General features: G+C 36.1%; 1 protein-coding gene across 3 annotated transcripts in view; it reads right to left on the minus strand.

The window, feature by feature from the left end:
• The window catches only part of LOC150106225 (adiponectin receptor protein-like), a 255,050-nt gene that overhangs the window by 172,161 nt on the left and 64,718 nt on the right, over positions 1-18,171 (minus strand). For all 3 annotated transcript variants that reach the window (XM_090392251.1, XM_090392249.1, XM_090392250.1), the window contains exon 3: positions 5,087-5,233. In XM_090392251.1, the coding sequence (XP_090248377.1) occupies positions 5,087-5,233 (147 nt within the window). The remainder of the gene's footprint in view (positions 1-5,086; positions 5,234-18,171) is intronic.

Genomic DNA, 18,171 nt, shown 5'->3' on the forward strand with positions numbered 1-18,171 from the left:
TTATCCTAATCCCACTGATGAATGTTTTGTAGATAGCAGTGGTTAAGGCTCTGGAGATAGTGGTGATTTGTGCATTGCCAAGTTGGTCAAATGAAATGGAGGAATGCAATGTTCTGTTGCCAGAAAAACTATGTATTGAGTTGACAATTTGCTGGAGTAGATCATTTATATACAGAAGGAATAGGGTGGGTCAGAGAACAGTCTTGTGAGATTCCCCTGCATTGGTTGTACGCTTAGAAGAAAAAGAACCATCCACCATCATCTAAAGCAAGTGTAAAGTCAGAAAGCTGGCAATTCAACTAAACAAGTTAGAGGAAGACCAAAATGATGGAAGTTTACTTAACAGGCCTATGTGCCAGACCTAGTCAAAACCCTTGGAGTTAGAAAGGGCAACCACTTCTGACGCACCAAACTTCTCTATGGCATTTGTCAAGACATGGTTGGGTCAAAAATGTATAACTGAGAGGCTACCTCCACATAGCCTTTAAAGGAATGCGGAGAACCAGGGCTTCTAAATAATGTCCAATCCTCACCCTCTCGTGGTGCACCCTGTTGGGTATCTACCTGGATACTGAACAAATGAGGATGGGCTGCCAATTTGGGATTTAGCTGACCAAATTGTATTCTTATTGGTTAAACCAAAATAAAAAATGATGGTACAACATGACAAAATTTCATGCCGGCTGGGGCATCGCCCGGTTAAACAAGTTACCCCGTTGCATTCGCCAGGGAACCAAGGCGAACAGCGAAAAGTCAGCTACTGAAACAAATCTGAAAACAGACACACCCCAACTCAACATCATCAGGGCTAAAGATCGGTACTATCAACATAAGAAGCCTGAATGGCAAAGAAATGGAGCTAGCTGAGGAATTAGATAAGTACCAGATCGACATAATAGGGGTAACTGAAACAAAAAAGACAAAAACTGGTGAGATCTTTTTGAGCAATAAATACAAAATGTCATATTCAGAAAATGACAATCAAGGAAAAGAAGGAGTAGCCATAGTATTCAACACAAAATATGAGGCTAATCATCTTGAATGGCTAATCTTCTTGAATTTTTGCCCACATCACTCAACTTGAGTGATGTGGGCAAAAATATGAGAATAGGGAACGGGACACTGAGACTTATTTGTGCTTATTTGCCCCACAGAAGTTCTACTAAGGCAGAAGTGGAGGAATTTTTTTAAAGTTTTAGAGAAAGTAACTTACACAATGAAAAAGGAAAAATTGGTCCTTGTTGGGGATCTAAATAGCAGAGTAGGAAATGATTGTCAGACATACAAAAATATTTTGGGAACATTTGCAGAAAAGAGCAAAGCTAATAATAATGGCAAATACCTGTTGGATTTCTGCTCAGGACATGGACTGGTTATTACTAACACCATGTTCCAACATAAAAATGTGCACAAATTCACACGGAGAGAAGAGCCAAGGAATAAGAAAAGTCTCATTGACAATGTTATTGTTGATAGTGATGATTTCTCCCTGGTGCAGGACACCAGGTGTACAGAGGATTTGAAATTCGAAGCGATCACTATTTAGTCTTGAGCAGGATAAAATTGAATTTCATATTGAAAAGACATGTAAGAAAGTATTAAAGCGAATAAAAGTTGAGCAGCTCTCAGATGTGAACTGTAGACTAAAATACACGATTATTGAAGAAAAAATGAAAGAGTTTGAGAACAGGAACCAAACCTTGGAGATTCAGTGGCAGGTCTTGAAGAAAAACCTGACTGATTCAGCCAGAGAGGCATGTGGTGAGGTTGTCTGCAAGGATAGAAAAATCAGAACTCCATGGTGGACGCAAGAAGTTAAAGAGGCAGTGAAGGAAAAGAAGAAAGAATATCAAAAGTTCCTGGCAAATAAGTCAGCTTTTGCTCTTAGAGAATACAGAGACAAATGTAAGAAAGATAAACAATGTGTAAAACGAGCTAAACAAAAGTCATGGGAGAACTTTTGCAAGAACATAGAAAATAAATATCAAGAAGGTGGTAAGATATTCTGGAGATTGTTGAAGAAGCTTAGAAATAAAGGAAAGAGTGCTGTAAAAGGAGTTAGAGATGATAAAGGTGACATGGAAACAGGGGAAAAAGATATCCTTGAAGTATGGAGTAATTACTTCGAAAAATTGTTGAATGAAACAATCGGTGACAGCACAGTGATAAAAAACACTCAACAGGCATACAGTCAAGAATACATATCCATACTTGAAGTAGAAAAAGCCATCAAAGGCTTGAAATATGGAAAGGCAGCAGGAAAATATGATATTAGACCTGAAATGCTGAAGTATGGTGGTATAAGTCTTACAGTGGCTGCACTGCATAGTTCAGAGAGCCTGGACAGAGGGACGAATTCCCGATGATTGGAGTAGAGCTCTCATAGTACCCATATATAAAAAGGGAAATAAAACTGAATGTGAGAATTACAAAGGTATATTCCTACTGAGTGTTCCTGGCAAGATCTATGCAAGTATACTTGAGAAACGGTTGAGAATAATTGTGGAAGAAAAGCTTGGTGAAGAACAAGCTGGATTCAGGCCAAATATAGGCTGTCAGGATCAGATCATCACTTTACGACAAATTTTTGAAAAAGCATGGAAATATAACAAAGATTTGTATTTAAGTTTTGTCGATCTGGAAATGGCATATGACAAGGTGCCAAGAGAGAAACTATTCAATATGCTACAGTTATATGGTGTCAATGGGGCATTATATCAAGAAATACTTAGTCTTTATTTGAGTTGTAAGTCAGCAGTTAGAATTGAAGTACAGGAAGATGGTTTAATGTTAATGGTGTGATACAAGGATGTACATTATCCCCTCTGGTATTCATTATCGATATGGATCACATTATGAAGGAAAGTGGTATTAAACATGATATCAGAATTGGAGACGTTGGAGAATTGGAGATGTCAGCTCTTTGCTTTATGCAGACGATGTTATACTTCTACATAAATCCGCTACAAGTTTGCAAGATTCCCTGACTAAATTGAATAACTGTTGTAATAGATATGATATGAAGGTCAGCATTAAAAAGACAAAGACAATGAAAATAGGCAGAATCATTGAAAATGTCAACTGTGTTGTGAATGGAGAACCTGTGGAACAAGTAAAACATTTCAGCTACTTAGGCAGGATTTTAACTGAAGATGGTAAATTAAATATGGAAATAGACAACAGAATCAACAAAGCTGGTATGGTGAGAAGTCAATTGAATAAATTCATATGAAATAAGAGAGAAATTAGTCGGAACACTAAATTAGCTGTATACAAGACAGTGTTCAAACCAGTTTTAACCTATGGATCTGAGAGCTGGGTCAGAAATAAAACACTTGACCAAAGACTAGAGACCGCAGATATGAGAGTTCTGAGAAAGATTTGAGATGTGAACAGATGGCATCAATGGCAATATCATATTAAAAATGAGGATATTAGGAAAGAACTTGACATTGTCAACATCTAGGAATATGTTAGACTACACTCAAACAGAATGGGCGAAGAAAGATTAGCAAAACAAGTGTTCTCTGCCAGGTTGGCAGGAAAATGACCCAGAGGAAGACCAAGATATAGGTATATTGATACGGTACAAAGTGCCTTAGACGATAGAAATATAAGATCTGATAATGTTGGAGTCTTGACAAGTAACAGACTGATTTGGAGGAAAATTGTAGATAGGAAGTTAGTAATGATGTAAATTTTTCATGTAGTACTATCATATCCTGTACACCCCTTGAGGGTACATGTCAGGAATTTGATGATGATGATGGTTGACAAAGGCGAGTAGATCACTTGTTTGAGAGTGACAGAATCGATATTGGCAGTCATTTATTAATTGAAAATCTTCAAGATAGCATAGCAGTTGATATCTCTTTCAATTACTTTGGAGAGAACTGGAGTAAGACAGACTTTTTAAGACAATCAGAGGAATACTATCAGGGCCAGGACTTTTCGGTATCTAATATAAGCAAAATTTCCTGGTCTTTTTTTTTGGAAAAGGACATGCTGGATATTGAGTTTAGATTGTGTGGAATGATTGGAGAAATTCACCAAAATCAGCAGCACAAGAATTGGAGGAAAAGTAAGAAGCCAGGAGATCAGCTTTTTTTTTTTTTTTGGTTACGATGCAGCAGAGCCATCAGGATGCAACAGCGGTAGGAGTAGCGTTGGACAGAAATTTCGACCAATGGTTTGGCTAGAGTCCAGAATGCATGGCTGTCATTTGGAAGGGATGCAAGATTCCTGCTTCTAGCTCTCTCAAAGTCAGTTTTTGATGTGTTGATAGAGTTTTCTTGTAACTATTCCAAGCTCTGGCATAAGTAGTATTATATATGGATGGAGTTTTGGATGCAAGCCAGTTATGGTATGCTTGACTGTGTCACACTTGTGGGCGAACCAAGGCTTAGATGGGTGATGGGAACTTAGGATCGAACGAGGAATAAATGTTTCCATGCTGATAATAATTATTTTGGTGATATGCCGAGCATATCACGAAACATAAGTTTGAATCAGATGGCTGGAAACAATAATCTATCCAAGGAAATGTGGAATAGTAGTTGCATAGATCATCCCATTTGGCTTTCCATACAATGCATGGATCCAAGTGATATTGTTTGTGTTGTTTCATGGGAGAAGAGTTAAGCACGAGACTGCAGCTCAAACTACCTAGATGACAAACTACATTCACCGTGTACTTGTACTTTAATAGGAACTAGTGAGGTCCAAGATATTTGGAGAGTGACTGGGATTGTCTGGTATTCTGATAGCATGTGTGATATTTGTGTAAGATCAGTGATGGCAAATATCTCAGCCCCTTTACTTGCTTGATCTGTGCAGTTGGAATAGGAGGGCCAGCTGGTGTCATGAACAGAAACAAAAAATGACTTTACAACTGAATGGTGAATTACAACATGTGAGTCCATAGATTTGGAAACAGCACTGTCATGGATTCCACATTAGGTATTATGCTTAGCAATTAAATGTCAGCAATCTCTTGACATGAACATGCTAAAAGATGGATGTACTAGTTTGTAATTCTATAGACAACTGTTTCAAATAGTTGTGCGTGTGAGAGAGAGAGATTTACCTTCCATGCTTCTTCCCATACTTTTCTCACTAACTGTTCGGCATGCTCCTCTGCTTCCAAGACTCTTCTAACCAAATGTTCTGCTCTTTCTGCTGCTCTTGCTGGAAATGAGACATCAATTTCATCGATTTCTTCAAAGTCTTCTTTCTTTGAATATTAAATATAAAAATAAATTTCCAATAAGTACACAAACAAAATGAATAATAACAAATATATTATTCATTTATATAAGTGCAATTACTTAGTTTCTTATTGCATAAAAAAAAATAATTAAAATATGAATATAAGCTGAGCTAAAATTTCAGTTGTATATGTAATTATATTTTAAAATAAAAGCATATATAGTGCATATATTTTAACAAGAGACACCATTTTAGCTGCATTTATATGCTCTGAGGTAGAAACTTGTACATAAATAACAAACATGGAATCTGCCATCCATGTAGCAAAAATAATTAAAGAAAATGATATTCATCAATAGAATATCTGGCTCTTCAGTTAATCAAAATATGAATCTGCTCACTACACAGTAATATGATGATACTGCTGCTGCAGCAAAGCATAAACAAATGGTTTTTATATACAAAAATAGCAAAAACATACCTGTGTTAATGACAAAGATGTGGAGTGGAGACATGGGAGGCATCCATGCAATAATGAAAAAGAATATTTTAAAAATAAAATAAAAATAAAAAATATACATATACACACACACCTAAACCTCTTTTTATGCGAATTTTGTTTACACGAATCCGGAGTTACGCAAATTGGGATATAAAAAAATTTTTTTTTTTTTTTACGTGATTTTTATTCACTTTTACCAACCTAAAGTCTAAGTTAGGAAAAAATCCATAATTCAAGAAAATTCTGAGAATTTTGTAGAATTGCATTCTCGTTTCAATTAAGAACATTCTAAATTCTTACGAATTTCATTTATTGGGAATTCCCCGAATTACAGTTCATAACTGACTGTGCATAAAAAAGCAGTTCTTAGCAGTTTGAATTTGGTGTTAGAGTAGACAACACAGTTACTGCATTTTTCAAATAAAATCAAAATCGCGTTATAAAATTAAGAAATAATAAATGGTTAACTATATGTAATTTTCAAACTTTCATTTCATTAACCGAAGATTTTAATATAGCCCTCACATGATGTTGCCGATAACCAAAAATAAAAGGAAAGCCATTTGCTTGAATATAAAATTTCAAATTTTAGATCGTTTTCCAACTGGGGAAGGTGCGATGGCTGTGGGTAAGCATTTTGGAGTCTGTGAATTAACTGTCAGATCTATAAAGAAAAATGAAGAGGCTATTAGAAAAGCGGTATGTTCTGGTACAAAATCGAGTGTAAAATTATCATCATACACAAGAGATGTTATTCTAGAAAAGGCCAAAATGCTTTAGTGATGTGGATAGAAGATAATGTACAAAAAAGAATGCCAGTTGACAGAAATTCCATCAAGCAATCAGCATTGAGATTTTATGAACAGATTAAAAAACTGCAGCCAGATACTTCATCTCAATCGAGGAAAAAATATGAATTTCATGCAACAATGGTTGGCTGGCTAAGTTTATTAAAAGACATGCTCTTCATAACATAAAAATTAAAGGTGAAACGGCTTCTGTTGATGAAACAGCTGCTAAAGCATTTCCACAAAAGCTTGCTAAAATAATTGAAGATGGAGGTTACACTTGTGAACAAGTTTGGAATATGGATGAAACTGGCCTTTTCTGGGAAAAAAATGCCAAACAGAACTTACGTATCAAAAATGCAAAAAACTGTTGGTGGTTTCAAAGCAGCAAAGGGTCGCATAACACTCCTATTTTGTTCGAATGCTTTAGGAGATCGGATGTTAAAACCACTGCTCATAAATCGATCATTAAGACTATGGTCAATGAAAGGTGTAGATTTTCAAAAATTGCCAGTTCATTGGATGGCCAACAAAAAAGCTTGAGTGACCATTGATATTTTCACTGAGTGGTTCCACAAACATTTTGTGCCAGAAGTTAGATGCTATTTGAATGACAAGGGTCTCGAATTTAAACTGCTTTTGATTCTTGATAATGCACCTGGGTCATCCTGCCATACAACACCCAAATATGCAATTTTTTTTTCTGCTGCCCAATACCACATCATTGCTACAACCTCTAGATCAGGGTTTAATTGTGACTTTTAAAACACACATCAGACGAACATTTCAGTACATTTTGAACAAGCTAAATGATGAAACACTGTCAGTTATGGATGTGTTGAAAAAATTTTCAATTATGGATTGTATTGATCAAGTTCATTTATCGTTATCTGAATTGAGACCAGAAACTATGAATGCATGCTGGAAAGCTATTTGGCCTGCATGTGTTAAAGAGAATGCTCCTGTTCCTTCCCTTCAATCATACTGCAGAATTCCCCAATATAATAAATTTGGCATGTGAAATTGGCGGAGACAAATTCGTTGATCTTACATCGGCAGATATCGAAGAATTGTTAATTGATAAACCTCTTAGCGAAGACGAAATAGTGGAGATTATTTCTGAGTCTCCTGAAAGCGAAGAAGTTAATGATCAAGATAATACTACTTTTACTGCTGATATAATTAAAGAAGGTCTTAAACTGGCCAGTAATTTAGGCAATTATTTTACCCGACATGATCCAAATGAAGAACGTGCTGGGAAGTTTTCACCTGAGCTTAAGTTATTAATGTCTTCATACAGAGAATTATATCGTGACTTATCTAAAGCATCAACACAGCGATTAATAACTGAGTTTATGTCTAAAACTACTGAAACAACCAGTGGCACTTTTGTTCAAGACATGACAAGAAGAATTCCACAAGTTGAGGCGGAAGTTGAATGACGATAATACCATATCTAGTAGTTCTAGTGATATTACAGTCTCACGAAAACGAAAGCTTTCGCGTTTATTGTCAGAAACTGATAGCGAATAACATAATTTTTTTTTATAGAATCCTTAGCACAACAACTGAAATGAATATGTTTTTTTAAAGTTATTAAAATTCATTATATGTATGTGTGTTCTCCATGAAATGTAAATAAAAATCTTATGATCCTAATCAATTTAATGTTTGTTTTTTTCATTATTTTGCTTATATTTCAGGTTTAGAACCAATCTTCACTTTTTCTATGGAGTCAGTAGTTCTTTTTACGAGAATTCTATTTACACGTAATTTTTCGGAACGTATCTATCGCGTAAAAAGAGGTTTAGGTGTGTGTGTGTGTGTGTGTGTGTATCCTGTACACTAACTATTCATGAAGTGGTAAACCAAATGCAGATTGCTCATTCATTTCAATAAAGTTTGTGCAAAACAGCTTTCCAAAACTTGGTTTGACATCTGCAATGAACTTTGAAATCAGTAATGCAATGGAGGTTGATGGCTTCCCAAACAGTCCCCCCCCCCCCACACACACCTGTGTGTGTGTGTGGGAGGGGTACCAAGTGGACAATTGCACTCCTTTCCATCATGTCTAACTTAATACTGCTCTGGAAGCAGTAAGATTTGCCTATCTGTGGGATTTCTTATTACAGTATGTTCAATTTATTTACCACCAAGTGCTGAATTAAATTAAATCGATCTTAATAACATTCTCTTACAACTGCCTGAACCTATACTTCTTATGGGTGAATTTAATAGTCACAATATTCTGTGGGGCAGTGCCAAAATGGATGTGGTTGAATCATTGAAAGAATTCTTGACAATAATGACCTCTCCCTTATGAATAATAGACTCAATATCCTTCTTCCATGAAATCTTACAAACGGATCCCCTTCCATTCTTTCACTGCTCATGCGGGACGTTGAAGAGAACACATATGGAAGCAATCACATTCCTGTTCTTTGTACAATGTCTTCACAGGAACCATGTTCCCCTACATCAGGGGTCTTCAACCTTTCAGACAGTGCAGGACACATTAAAAATTTCAATGAAGGCCACGGGCCATTAAGCTACACTGTGGTATGTAGAGTAGTAAGATGCTTTCCAGATTAACAAGGAATGCTGTGCATTTGATACTTTACATAAAATCCCATAAAAATAAACTCAGCTTTAAGAGCATAGGTAAGAGTGGGGTTCATGATAAGTAAATACAATCAATACTTGAAAAAATATATAATTTAATGAAGAAAACATTCATTTTTTACAATGTCAATGGGCAACTTGGCAATGTTTTTCCTTGACCAGCTTCTCGATGTTGGCATCAGTGTTGGAAGTCGCTATGTGCAGAGTATTCTTGAGATGTTGGTCCGTAATCTGAGTTCTTGTCTTGGACTTCACATGCTTCATTCTGGAGAATGAACTGCTCACATAACTATGCCTTTCCTAACAAAGCATCATCATCATCATCATCATCATCATCATCAAATTCCTGCCATGTACCCTCAAGGGGTGTACAGGATATGACAGTACTACACGAAAAAATTACATCATTACTAACTTCCTATCTACAATTTTCCTCCAAATCAGTCTGTTACTTGTCAAGACTCCAACATTATCAGATCTTATATTTCTATCGTCTAAGGCACTTTGTACCGTATCAATCCACCTATATCTTGGTCTTCCTCTGGGTCGTTTTCCTGCCAACCTGGCAGAGAACACTTGTTTTGCTAATCTTTCCTCTCCCATTCTATTTAAGTGACCATACCATCTGAGATTAGCTCTGCTAACGCATTCCTGGATGCTGACAATGTCAAGTTCTTTCCTAATATCCTCATTTTTAATATGATATTGCCATTGATGCCATCTGTTCACGCCTCTAATCTTTCTCAGGACTCTCATATCTGCGGTCTCTAGTCTTTGGTCAAGTGTTTTACTTCTCACCCAGCTCTCAGATCCATAAGTTAAAATTGGTTTGAACACAGTCTTGTATACAGCTAATTTAGTGTTCCGACTAATTTCTTTCTTATTCCATATGAATTTATTCAATTGACTTCCCACCATACCAGCTTTGCTGATTCTGTTGTCTATTTCTATATTTAGTTTACCATCTTCAGTAAAAATTGTGCCTAAGTAGCTGAAATGTTTTACTTGTTCCACAGGTTCTCCGTTCACAACACAGTTGACATTTTCAATGATTCTGCCTATTTTCATTGTCTTTGTCTTTTTATTGCTGACCTTCATACCATATCTATTACAACAGCTATTCAATTTAGTCAGAGAATCTTGCAGACTTGTAGCGGATTTATTTAGAAGTATAACATCATCCGCATAAAGCAAAGAGCTGACATTAACATCTCCAATTTTGATATCAGGTTTAATACCACATTCCTTCATAATGTGATCCATATAGATAATGAATAACAGAGGGGATAATGTACATCCTTGTCTCACACCAGATTTAACATTAAACCATCTTCCTGTACTTCCTTCAATTCTAACTGCTGACTCACAACTCAAATAAAGACTAAGTATTGCTTGATATAATGCCCCATTGACACCATATAACTGCAGCGTATTGAATAGCTTCTCTCTTGGCACCTTGTCATATGCCTTTTCCAAATCGACAAAACTTAAATACAGATCTTTGTTATATTCCCATGCTTTCTCGACTATTTGTCGTAAAGTGAAGATCTGATCCTGACAGCCTCTTTTTGGCAACATTGACACTGAATGGCATTGAAAATAAATCGAAAGAAGACTGCTGGTTACGAAAATCACTAAATAGCTCTTCGAACTCACTTCACAACACAGCTAATTTTATAGCATATTCATCAAGAGACAAACAGTTGGACTTAGCGAGAAGCTCAAAACGAGTTAAGTCTTTTTTTGAGAGTTGTCACTCCCAAAGTTTGAGCTTGGCCACAAAAGCTTTGATGTGATTAAACAGAGTTGATCTTTGGATTGTAGCCACGTATTTAGGTCATTCATATGCAAAGTGATGTTGTCACAGAAGCAAAGTCAGTCATCCACTTCGGATCATTAAATTCCGCAATCGGATACCCCTTGGTTTCCATGAACTGCTGTATTTCGCTCCTTAAGTCAAAAAGAACCTTCCCTTTGCGCAACCAACACACATCACTATAATAAACCACATCACGTGAACCGCTTCGCACTCTTGGGTCAAAAACTTTTGGAATTGATGATTCAATCCTCTTGCCTTAATAATGTTGACGACAGACACAACAACTTTCATGACATACTCAAATACAACAGTTTTTGCACACAAATTCTCCTGGTGGATTAAACAGTGGTAATGGATGAAATCTTTCCCTTCTAGTTCCAGTTCTATCCGTAGCAGCACAAAAAAACCTTCAAACTTTCCCACCATAGCATGGGCATCATCAGTTACCACACCCTCTAGGTTGGTTACGCTGAGGTCGAAATGCTGTAGCATTTTCTTGGTGGCTTCAAGAATATCAGTAACTTTTGTTGCTCCCTTCATAGATATGAGCGCTAGCAGTTCTTCTGTCACATTGAATTGTTGATCAATGCCACGAACAAAGATAGCCAGTTGTGCTATCTTTCACATCTGTGCTTTCATCTAAAGCAAGTGAATATGACATAAATTCGGACGACCGTTTTTTTAAAGTTCCTTCAATGTCATTGGCAAGTTCTTCAACACGTCATGCTGCAGTTACCCCAGACAAACTCGGTTTTTTAAACAGGTCCTTATTATTTGGGCACAGAATATCCCCAGCGTACACAAGAATATAAATTAAATTATACTTTAATAAATATTTCCGATATTTCGGCAACATCGCGTTGCCATCTTCAAAAGGAACTTACAAAAAAGGCACGTGCATGTAGACACTACAACACAATAACCGAGAATGAAGTGAGGAAGCTATTATTCTCCTAAAATTCCTAATGGTGCCCCCTAGCAGGCTTTGTAGGTGTTCTTGGCCGTTGGGCTGAAGGTCTGCTGATGTAAGTCTCCCAAATTTGGGGCAGTCTTGTGCAACCAAATTTGTTGAGGTCTGCAGAGTTTCTTAGGGCTGAGGCTGATTCCATGAATAGTCTTTCGAATATGAACTTGCTACGGTGTATTATTGTAGCTTTCTTCCACCGTATTCTGTGGTGTGTATCCAGAGCATGGTCTGCAAGACCCGAGTGGCTGTACTTGTGAAACCAGATGTAGTCCTTCTGTTTCGAAATTCTGATATTCACTGCCCTGCCTGTTTGACCAAAGTAAGACAGTTTGCAGCTGCAAGGGACCTGGTATACACCAGGTAGGTCTAGGGCAGTGATGGCAAACCTATGACACGCATGTCAGCACTGACACACCTTGGATGTTGAAAAATATTGGTATTCTGATGAAAAAACTGCGATAAATCGTGTAAGATCACTCTCGGTTAAGGTGAAGGTAGGTTTGTTCATTGAAAGAACTTTCTACCAGTAGTCAGCAACAGAAAAGTCATTAAATGTACTGTAAGTTTGTAATTTCAGTTTATTAAATTAAATGTATAGTATGAATTCATAGATTTTATATCAATGTCTTATTAAATAAATAGCCTAACATGATATGTATAAGTCACCATCTATGATTATGTAGTTACATTTATAATGCATGTATGCAAGTGGCACATCAACAACGTCAATATTTAAAAAAAAAAAAGTTTGACACACCTGGGTAAAAAGGTTCGGCATCACTGGTCTAGGGGAAGTGGTTGGTCTTTAGTGGAGCGAATAAGGGATGCCAATTTTCTGTATGGTCTGTAACAGCAGGTCAAGTCATTTTTTTTAAAGATTTTTGGTAATTTTTCCAAGGTGTCTCAGATGTAAGGAATGGTGATGGATTTAGAGCAATCCTTGTTGTGAATGGGGAAAGGGGGTTTTGTTGGTTTCAATATTTTTTGGATTTTATGGGGGAGGGTAGCCATTGACTGAGAAAGTGTTGAGGATGTGATTTAGTTCAGTGTTTAGGGCCTTGTCATTTAAACAGATTAGTTTAGCCCTGTTGTATAGAGTTTTCACCACTCCATATTGTTGTGAGGGAGAAGGGATTGTTGGTGAATGTACCTGCCTGTATGGGTGGGTTTTCTATAAACTGAGAAAACCAAGGTTCCATCAGGCTGGGGGGGGGGGGTGACTAGTGTGTCTAGGAAAGGGAGGCTGTTGTTTTCCTCTTATTCCAGAGTGAACTTGATTCTGGGGTGTTGGTTGTTTAAGTGTTTTAAAGAAGGAGAGGAGTGTGTCAGAGTCATGTGGCCAAATAGTGAATACATTATCAACGTAGCAAAGCCTTATGGTTGGTTTTTGTGGGGCATAGGCTAAGGCTTTTTCTTTAAAGGTCTCCATAAAGAAATTGACCAAGGGCAGGGAGAGTGGTGAACCCATGGCTGTTCCCTCCATTTGTTTGTAGAATTGTCCCTGCCAAACGAAATAGCCTGAGTTCGTCGTGAACTGAAATAGGGCTGAGATATCGGGAGGAAATTTAGCTTGGATTAGCTCTAAAGTTTCCTTGAGTAGGACAACTGTGAATAAGGAGGAGACGTTAAAACTGACCATTATGTCAGTATGTTGGAGTGTAAGGTTTTCTATGCTGGCTTTGAAATGGGCTGAGTTTTTTTATGTGTGATGGTGTGTTGCCAGTATAATGTGTGAGTGCTTTGGCCAAATTTTTAGCTGATTTGTATGTAGGGGAATCGATGCCATCCACTATGGGACGTAATGGAATGGCACATTTTCTTTGTGTATTTTTGAGGTCCATAAATATGGGAGGGGGGGGGAGTTTTCTGATTTGGTGGGTTTATATTTGATAGGGAGGAAAGTAGCCCGATCTAATAGAAGAGCATTAAGCTTACCTGTGTAGTCCGTTTGGTTACATACAACAGTTGCATTTCCCTTATCCGCTTTGGTGATAACTATTTCTTTATTATTCCTCATTTTCTGCAGAGCTTTACACTCCTTATAGGATATGTAGGCTATTTCGTTTGGCAGGGAAAATTCTACAAACAAATAGAGGGAACCAGCCATGGGTTCACCACTCTCCCCACCCTTGGCCAATTTCTTTATGGAGACCTTTGAAGAAAAAGCCTTAGCCTCTGCCCCACAGAAACCAACCATATGGCTTTGCTACGTTGATGATGTATTCACTACTTGGCCACATGGCTCTGATACACTCCTCTCCTTCTTTAAAACACTTAAACAACCAACACCCCAGAATCAAGTTCACTCTGGAATAAGAGGAAAACAACAGCCTCCCTTTCCTAGACACACTAATCACCAGCCAGCCTGATGTTTTCTCAGTTTATAGAAAACCCACCCATACAGGCAGGTACATTCACCAACAATCCCTTTCCCCTCAAAACAATATGGAATAGTGAAAACTCTATACAACAGGGCTAAACTAATCTGTTCAAATGACAAGGCCCTAAACACTGAACTAAATCACATCCTCAACACTTTCTCAGTCAATGGCTAATCCCCCCCCCGCATAAAATCCAAAAAATATTGAAACCAACAAACCACCCCCCCCTCCCCACTTCACAACAAGGATTACTCTAAATCCATCACCATTCCCTACATCCGAGGCACCTCTTAAAAAATTACCAAAATCTTAAAAAAACATTACTTGACCTCCTGTTAGAGACCATACAAAAAATTGGCATCCCTTATCCACTCCACTAAAGACCAACCACTTCCCATAGACCAGTGGTGTTCACCCTTTACTACGTGAGCTACTTTGCTATAAAAAGTTATTCACCGATCTACTCTCTTATATAGATCACATTACCCCAACCTGATATCTGATTACGCACAAATAAACAACTAAAAAAAAAATACACAACTAAAAACTTCATTTGTGTATTTAAAAATTTATTTATCATTTTTAATTATAATACAACAAATATTTTAATACAACAAAAAAAAAATATATATTTGAATAAAATATTTATTTCTCTATTTTGGAAAACCAAAGTTAGAAAAAACAACAGATTGATTACAAACTCACAAGTTACAAGAAATGTTGGTTGATTAAAAAAAAAAAAACTTAATGTGAAATTTGGCATTGTTTGGACCTCGCAATATTTTCATAGTCAAGTTGATATGAAGAAGTGGCCAATCGCAGACAATCATCCAAATGATCATTTGTAATTTGGTTTCTTAATTGATTTCACATGGGAAATGCCAGGTGATATCGCAAGATACCAGATTGATTATATGCTAATACAAAACAGGTACAGAAACAGTATAAAAAGGATATCAGCATATCCAGAGCTGATATCGACTCAGACCATAATTTGCTTGTTATGGAATTAAGAATACGATATAAGAAAATAAACAAAGGTAAAAACAAGAAAAGGTGGAACCTAGAAAAACTGAAAGGAGATGTAGGTAGGAAATTCAGAGAAGAACTGGAAAATAAAATAAGGAACAAAGAGAATATATCTGAAGAAACTATGGATGTTAATGCAAAATGGGATCAACTGAAAAACTTGATATATGAAACAGCTGCTGAAGAGATAGGTTTTGTGGAAGGGAAAAGAATTAAAAAGCCATAGATTACAAATGAAATGATAAGAAAAATGGAAGAAAGAAGAAGATGGAAAAATGTAAACACTGAAGAGGGAAGAAGAAAATACAAAGTATTAAATAATGAACTGAGAAGAGAAACTGATAAAGCAAGAGAGGAATGGTTGAAAACAGAATGCAAAGAAATTGAAGAAATGGAAAAAAGCAAAAGAAATTACAAATATTAAAAAAAGCATAAGAAATCTGCCATAGAAGATAAGCAAGGAAAACTGATTTATGATATTGAAATACAGTGTGAAAGATGGAAGGAATACATCGAAGAACTTTACGCAAAAAATGAAAGACCAACAAAAATTGAATTGGAAGAGCAAAATGAAATCTCAACAGAAGAAAGAGGTCCTGAAATACTAAAGAGAGAAGTAGAAACAACAATTAAGGAATTAAAAAGTGGAAAGATGGAGGGAGTGGATGGAATACCTAGTGAAATCCTAAAACAACTGGAGAACAAAGGTATAACAGAAACATGGGAACTCTGCAACCTCATTTACAAAACAGGAGTATGGCCTAAAGATTTCACAGAGAGTATTCTTATACCAATTGAAAAGAAAAGCAATCCTGCTAAGTGCAGTGACTACAGAACTATAAGCATACTCTCACATGCCTCCAAAGTACTGCTAAGAATATTAAATCAAAGATTGTATAATAGAGTGGAGTATTTTCTGGGGGATGATCAATTTAGATTTAGAAAAGACAGAGGAGCCAGAGATGCAATTGGAGTAATGAGGACCATATGCGAAAGGAATATAGAAGTAAATAAAGAAGTTTATATTTGTTTCATCAACCTTGAAAAAGCATTTGACATGGTGAAATGGGAAAATCTGATGGAAATATTACGCAAAATAGATTTAGATTGGAGAGACCGAAGGTTAATAGCTGAATTATATATGAACCAGATGGCCATAATAAAGACAAAAGTAGGAAAAACTAAAAAATGTGTGATTGGCAGAGGTGTAAGACAGGGATGCTGCCTGTCACTGATGCTCTTCAATATATTTGTAGAAGAAATGATAAAAGAAGCATTTTATGAAGAGGAAAGAGGAATCATTATTGGAGGAAGAACAACACAAAATATTAGATTTGCAGATGATCAAGCAATATTAGCTAATACCGAAGATGAACTACAGCACCTAATGCAAAAATTTGAAAATATATGCAAGAAATATGGTATGAAAATTAATGCAAAGAAAACAAAAGTGATGAGAGTCTCCAGGAAACCAGGAAGTATCAAGGTGATGATGAATGGAGAAAGTGTAGAGCAAGTGAGACAATACAAATACCTTGGTAGTATAATACAAGAAAATGTGACATGGAAATAAAAGAAAGAATTAACAAAGGAAAATATGCCTTTTATAGCAAGAAAAATTTGTTTATTAATAAAATGAATAAAAATCTAAAGAAAAGGCTTATTAAGTGCAATATTTGGAGTATGACCTTATATGGGTCAGAAACATGGACAATTAGAAAGAAAGAAGCTAAAATGTTGGAGGCATTGGAAATGTGGTTATGGAGAAGAATGGAGAAAATAAAGTGGACTGAAAAAATCACCAATGAAGAAGTATTACAAAGAGTTGAAGAAGAAAGGAATTGACCATAAGAAGAAGAAAGCATAACTGGATAGGACATGTATTAAGAGGAGACAGCCTACTCAAAAGAATGATAGAAGGGAAAATTGAAGGAAAGCGACCAAGAGGAAGAAGACGACTAATGATGCTTGATAATATAATGGGAACAAGAAGATATCAGAATATGAAGGAGGAAGCAAGAGGAAATTGGGGGAAGAGAATCTGCTGAGTTATACCATTGGACCTGTCAAGAGACAGAACACTAATGATGATGATGAATTGATTTTTTATGACAGTCATATTTGAAAAAGCAGATTCTGACAAGTATGTCAATCCGAAACACAACAGAATTTTTTGCGCAATATCAGTTAATATTGGGAATTTTTCATGTGCATACTTCCAAATGACTTCATTGTTTATTGATTTTAAATGTAAACTATTCTGAATGTTTATTATCTCAAGTTCTACTTCAGCTTGGTTTATATCAAACAGCCCACTAATTTTATTTGAAATTTCTGTGATGTTCAAGTTTTCTTGAAATGAATTATTGATAAAAGATGCAATCATTTCAGTTTTATTAAAATCTTTAAATCTTGAATTTATTTCTTCCTCAACTAATTCTATTTCATGAATAAATTCTTTTAAATCATACCGAAGAATTTCTTGATTTCGTTCAAAAAATTTTAATAAATATGAGAGATGTCTAAATTCGCAGTCATTTATATTTTTCTTTAATAAAAATAAGTATTGTTGGAAACTTTTCATTGAACTTAACATGTCAATTAAAGTTTTATCTCTACCTTGTAACTCTAAATTTAAATTGCTTAATTTTGTACAGAAATCTACTAAAAATAAGTGTAACACCATCTTCAATCACTCAACTGTGGATAAATATCTCCTTTTTCATCAAGAAAATTTTTATATCATTAATTAATACAAGAAATCTTTCTAAAAGTTCGCTGAGCCAGCGAACATTATTGTACAACAGAAGTTCCCTATCATCATCTGCCTGCAATTTAAATAACTGCCGTTGCAG

The sequence above is a fragment of the Typopeltis vanoorti genome, chromosome 5, assembly GCF_054136105.1.
Source record: "Typopeltis vanoorti isolate ZY-2024b chromosome 5, IOZ_Tvanoo_1.0, whole genome shotgun sequence".
NCBI lineage: Eukaryota > Metazoa > Arthropoda > Arachnida > Uropygi > Thelyphonidae > Typopeltis > Typopeltis vanoorti.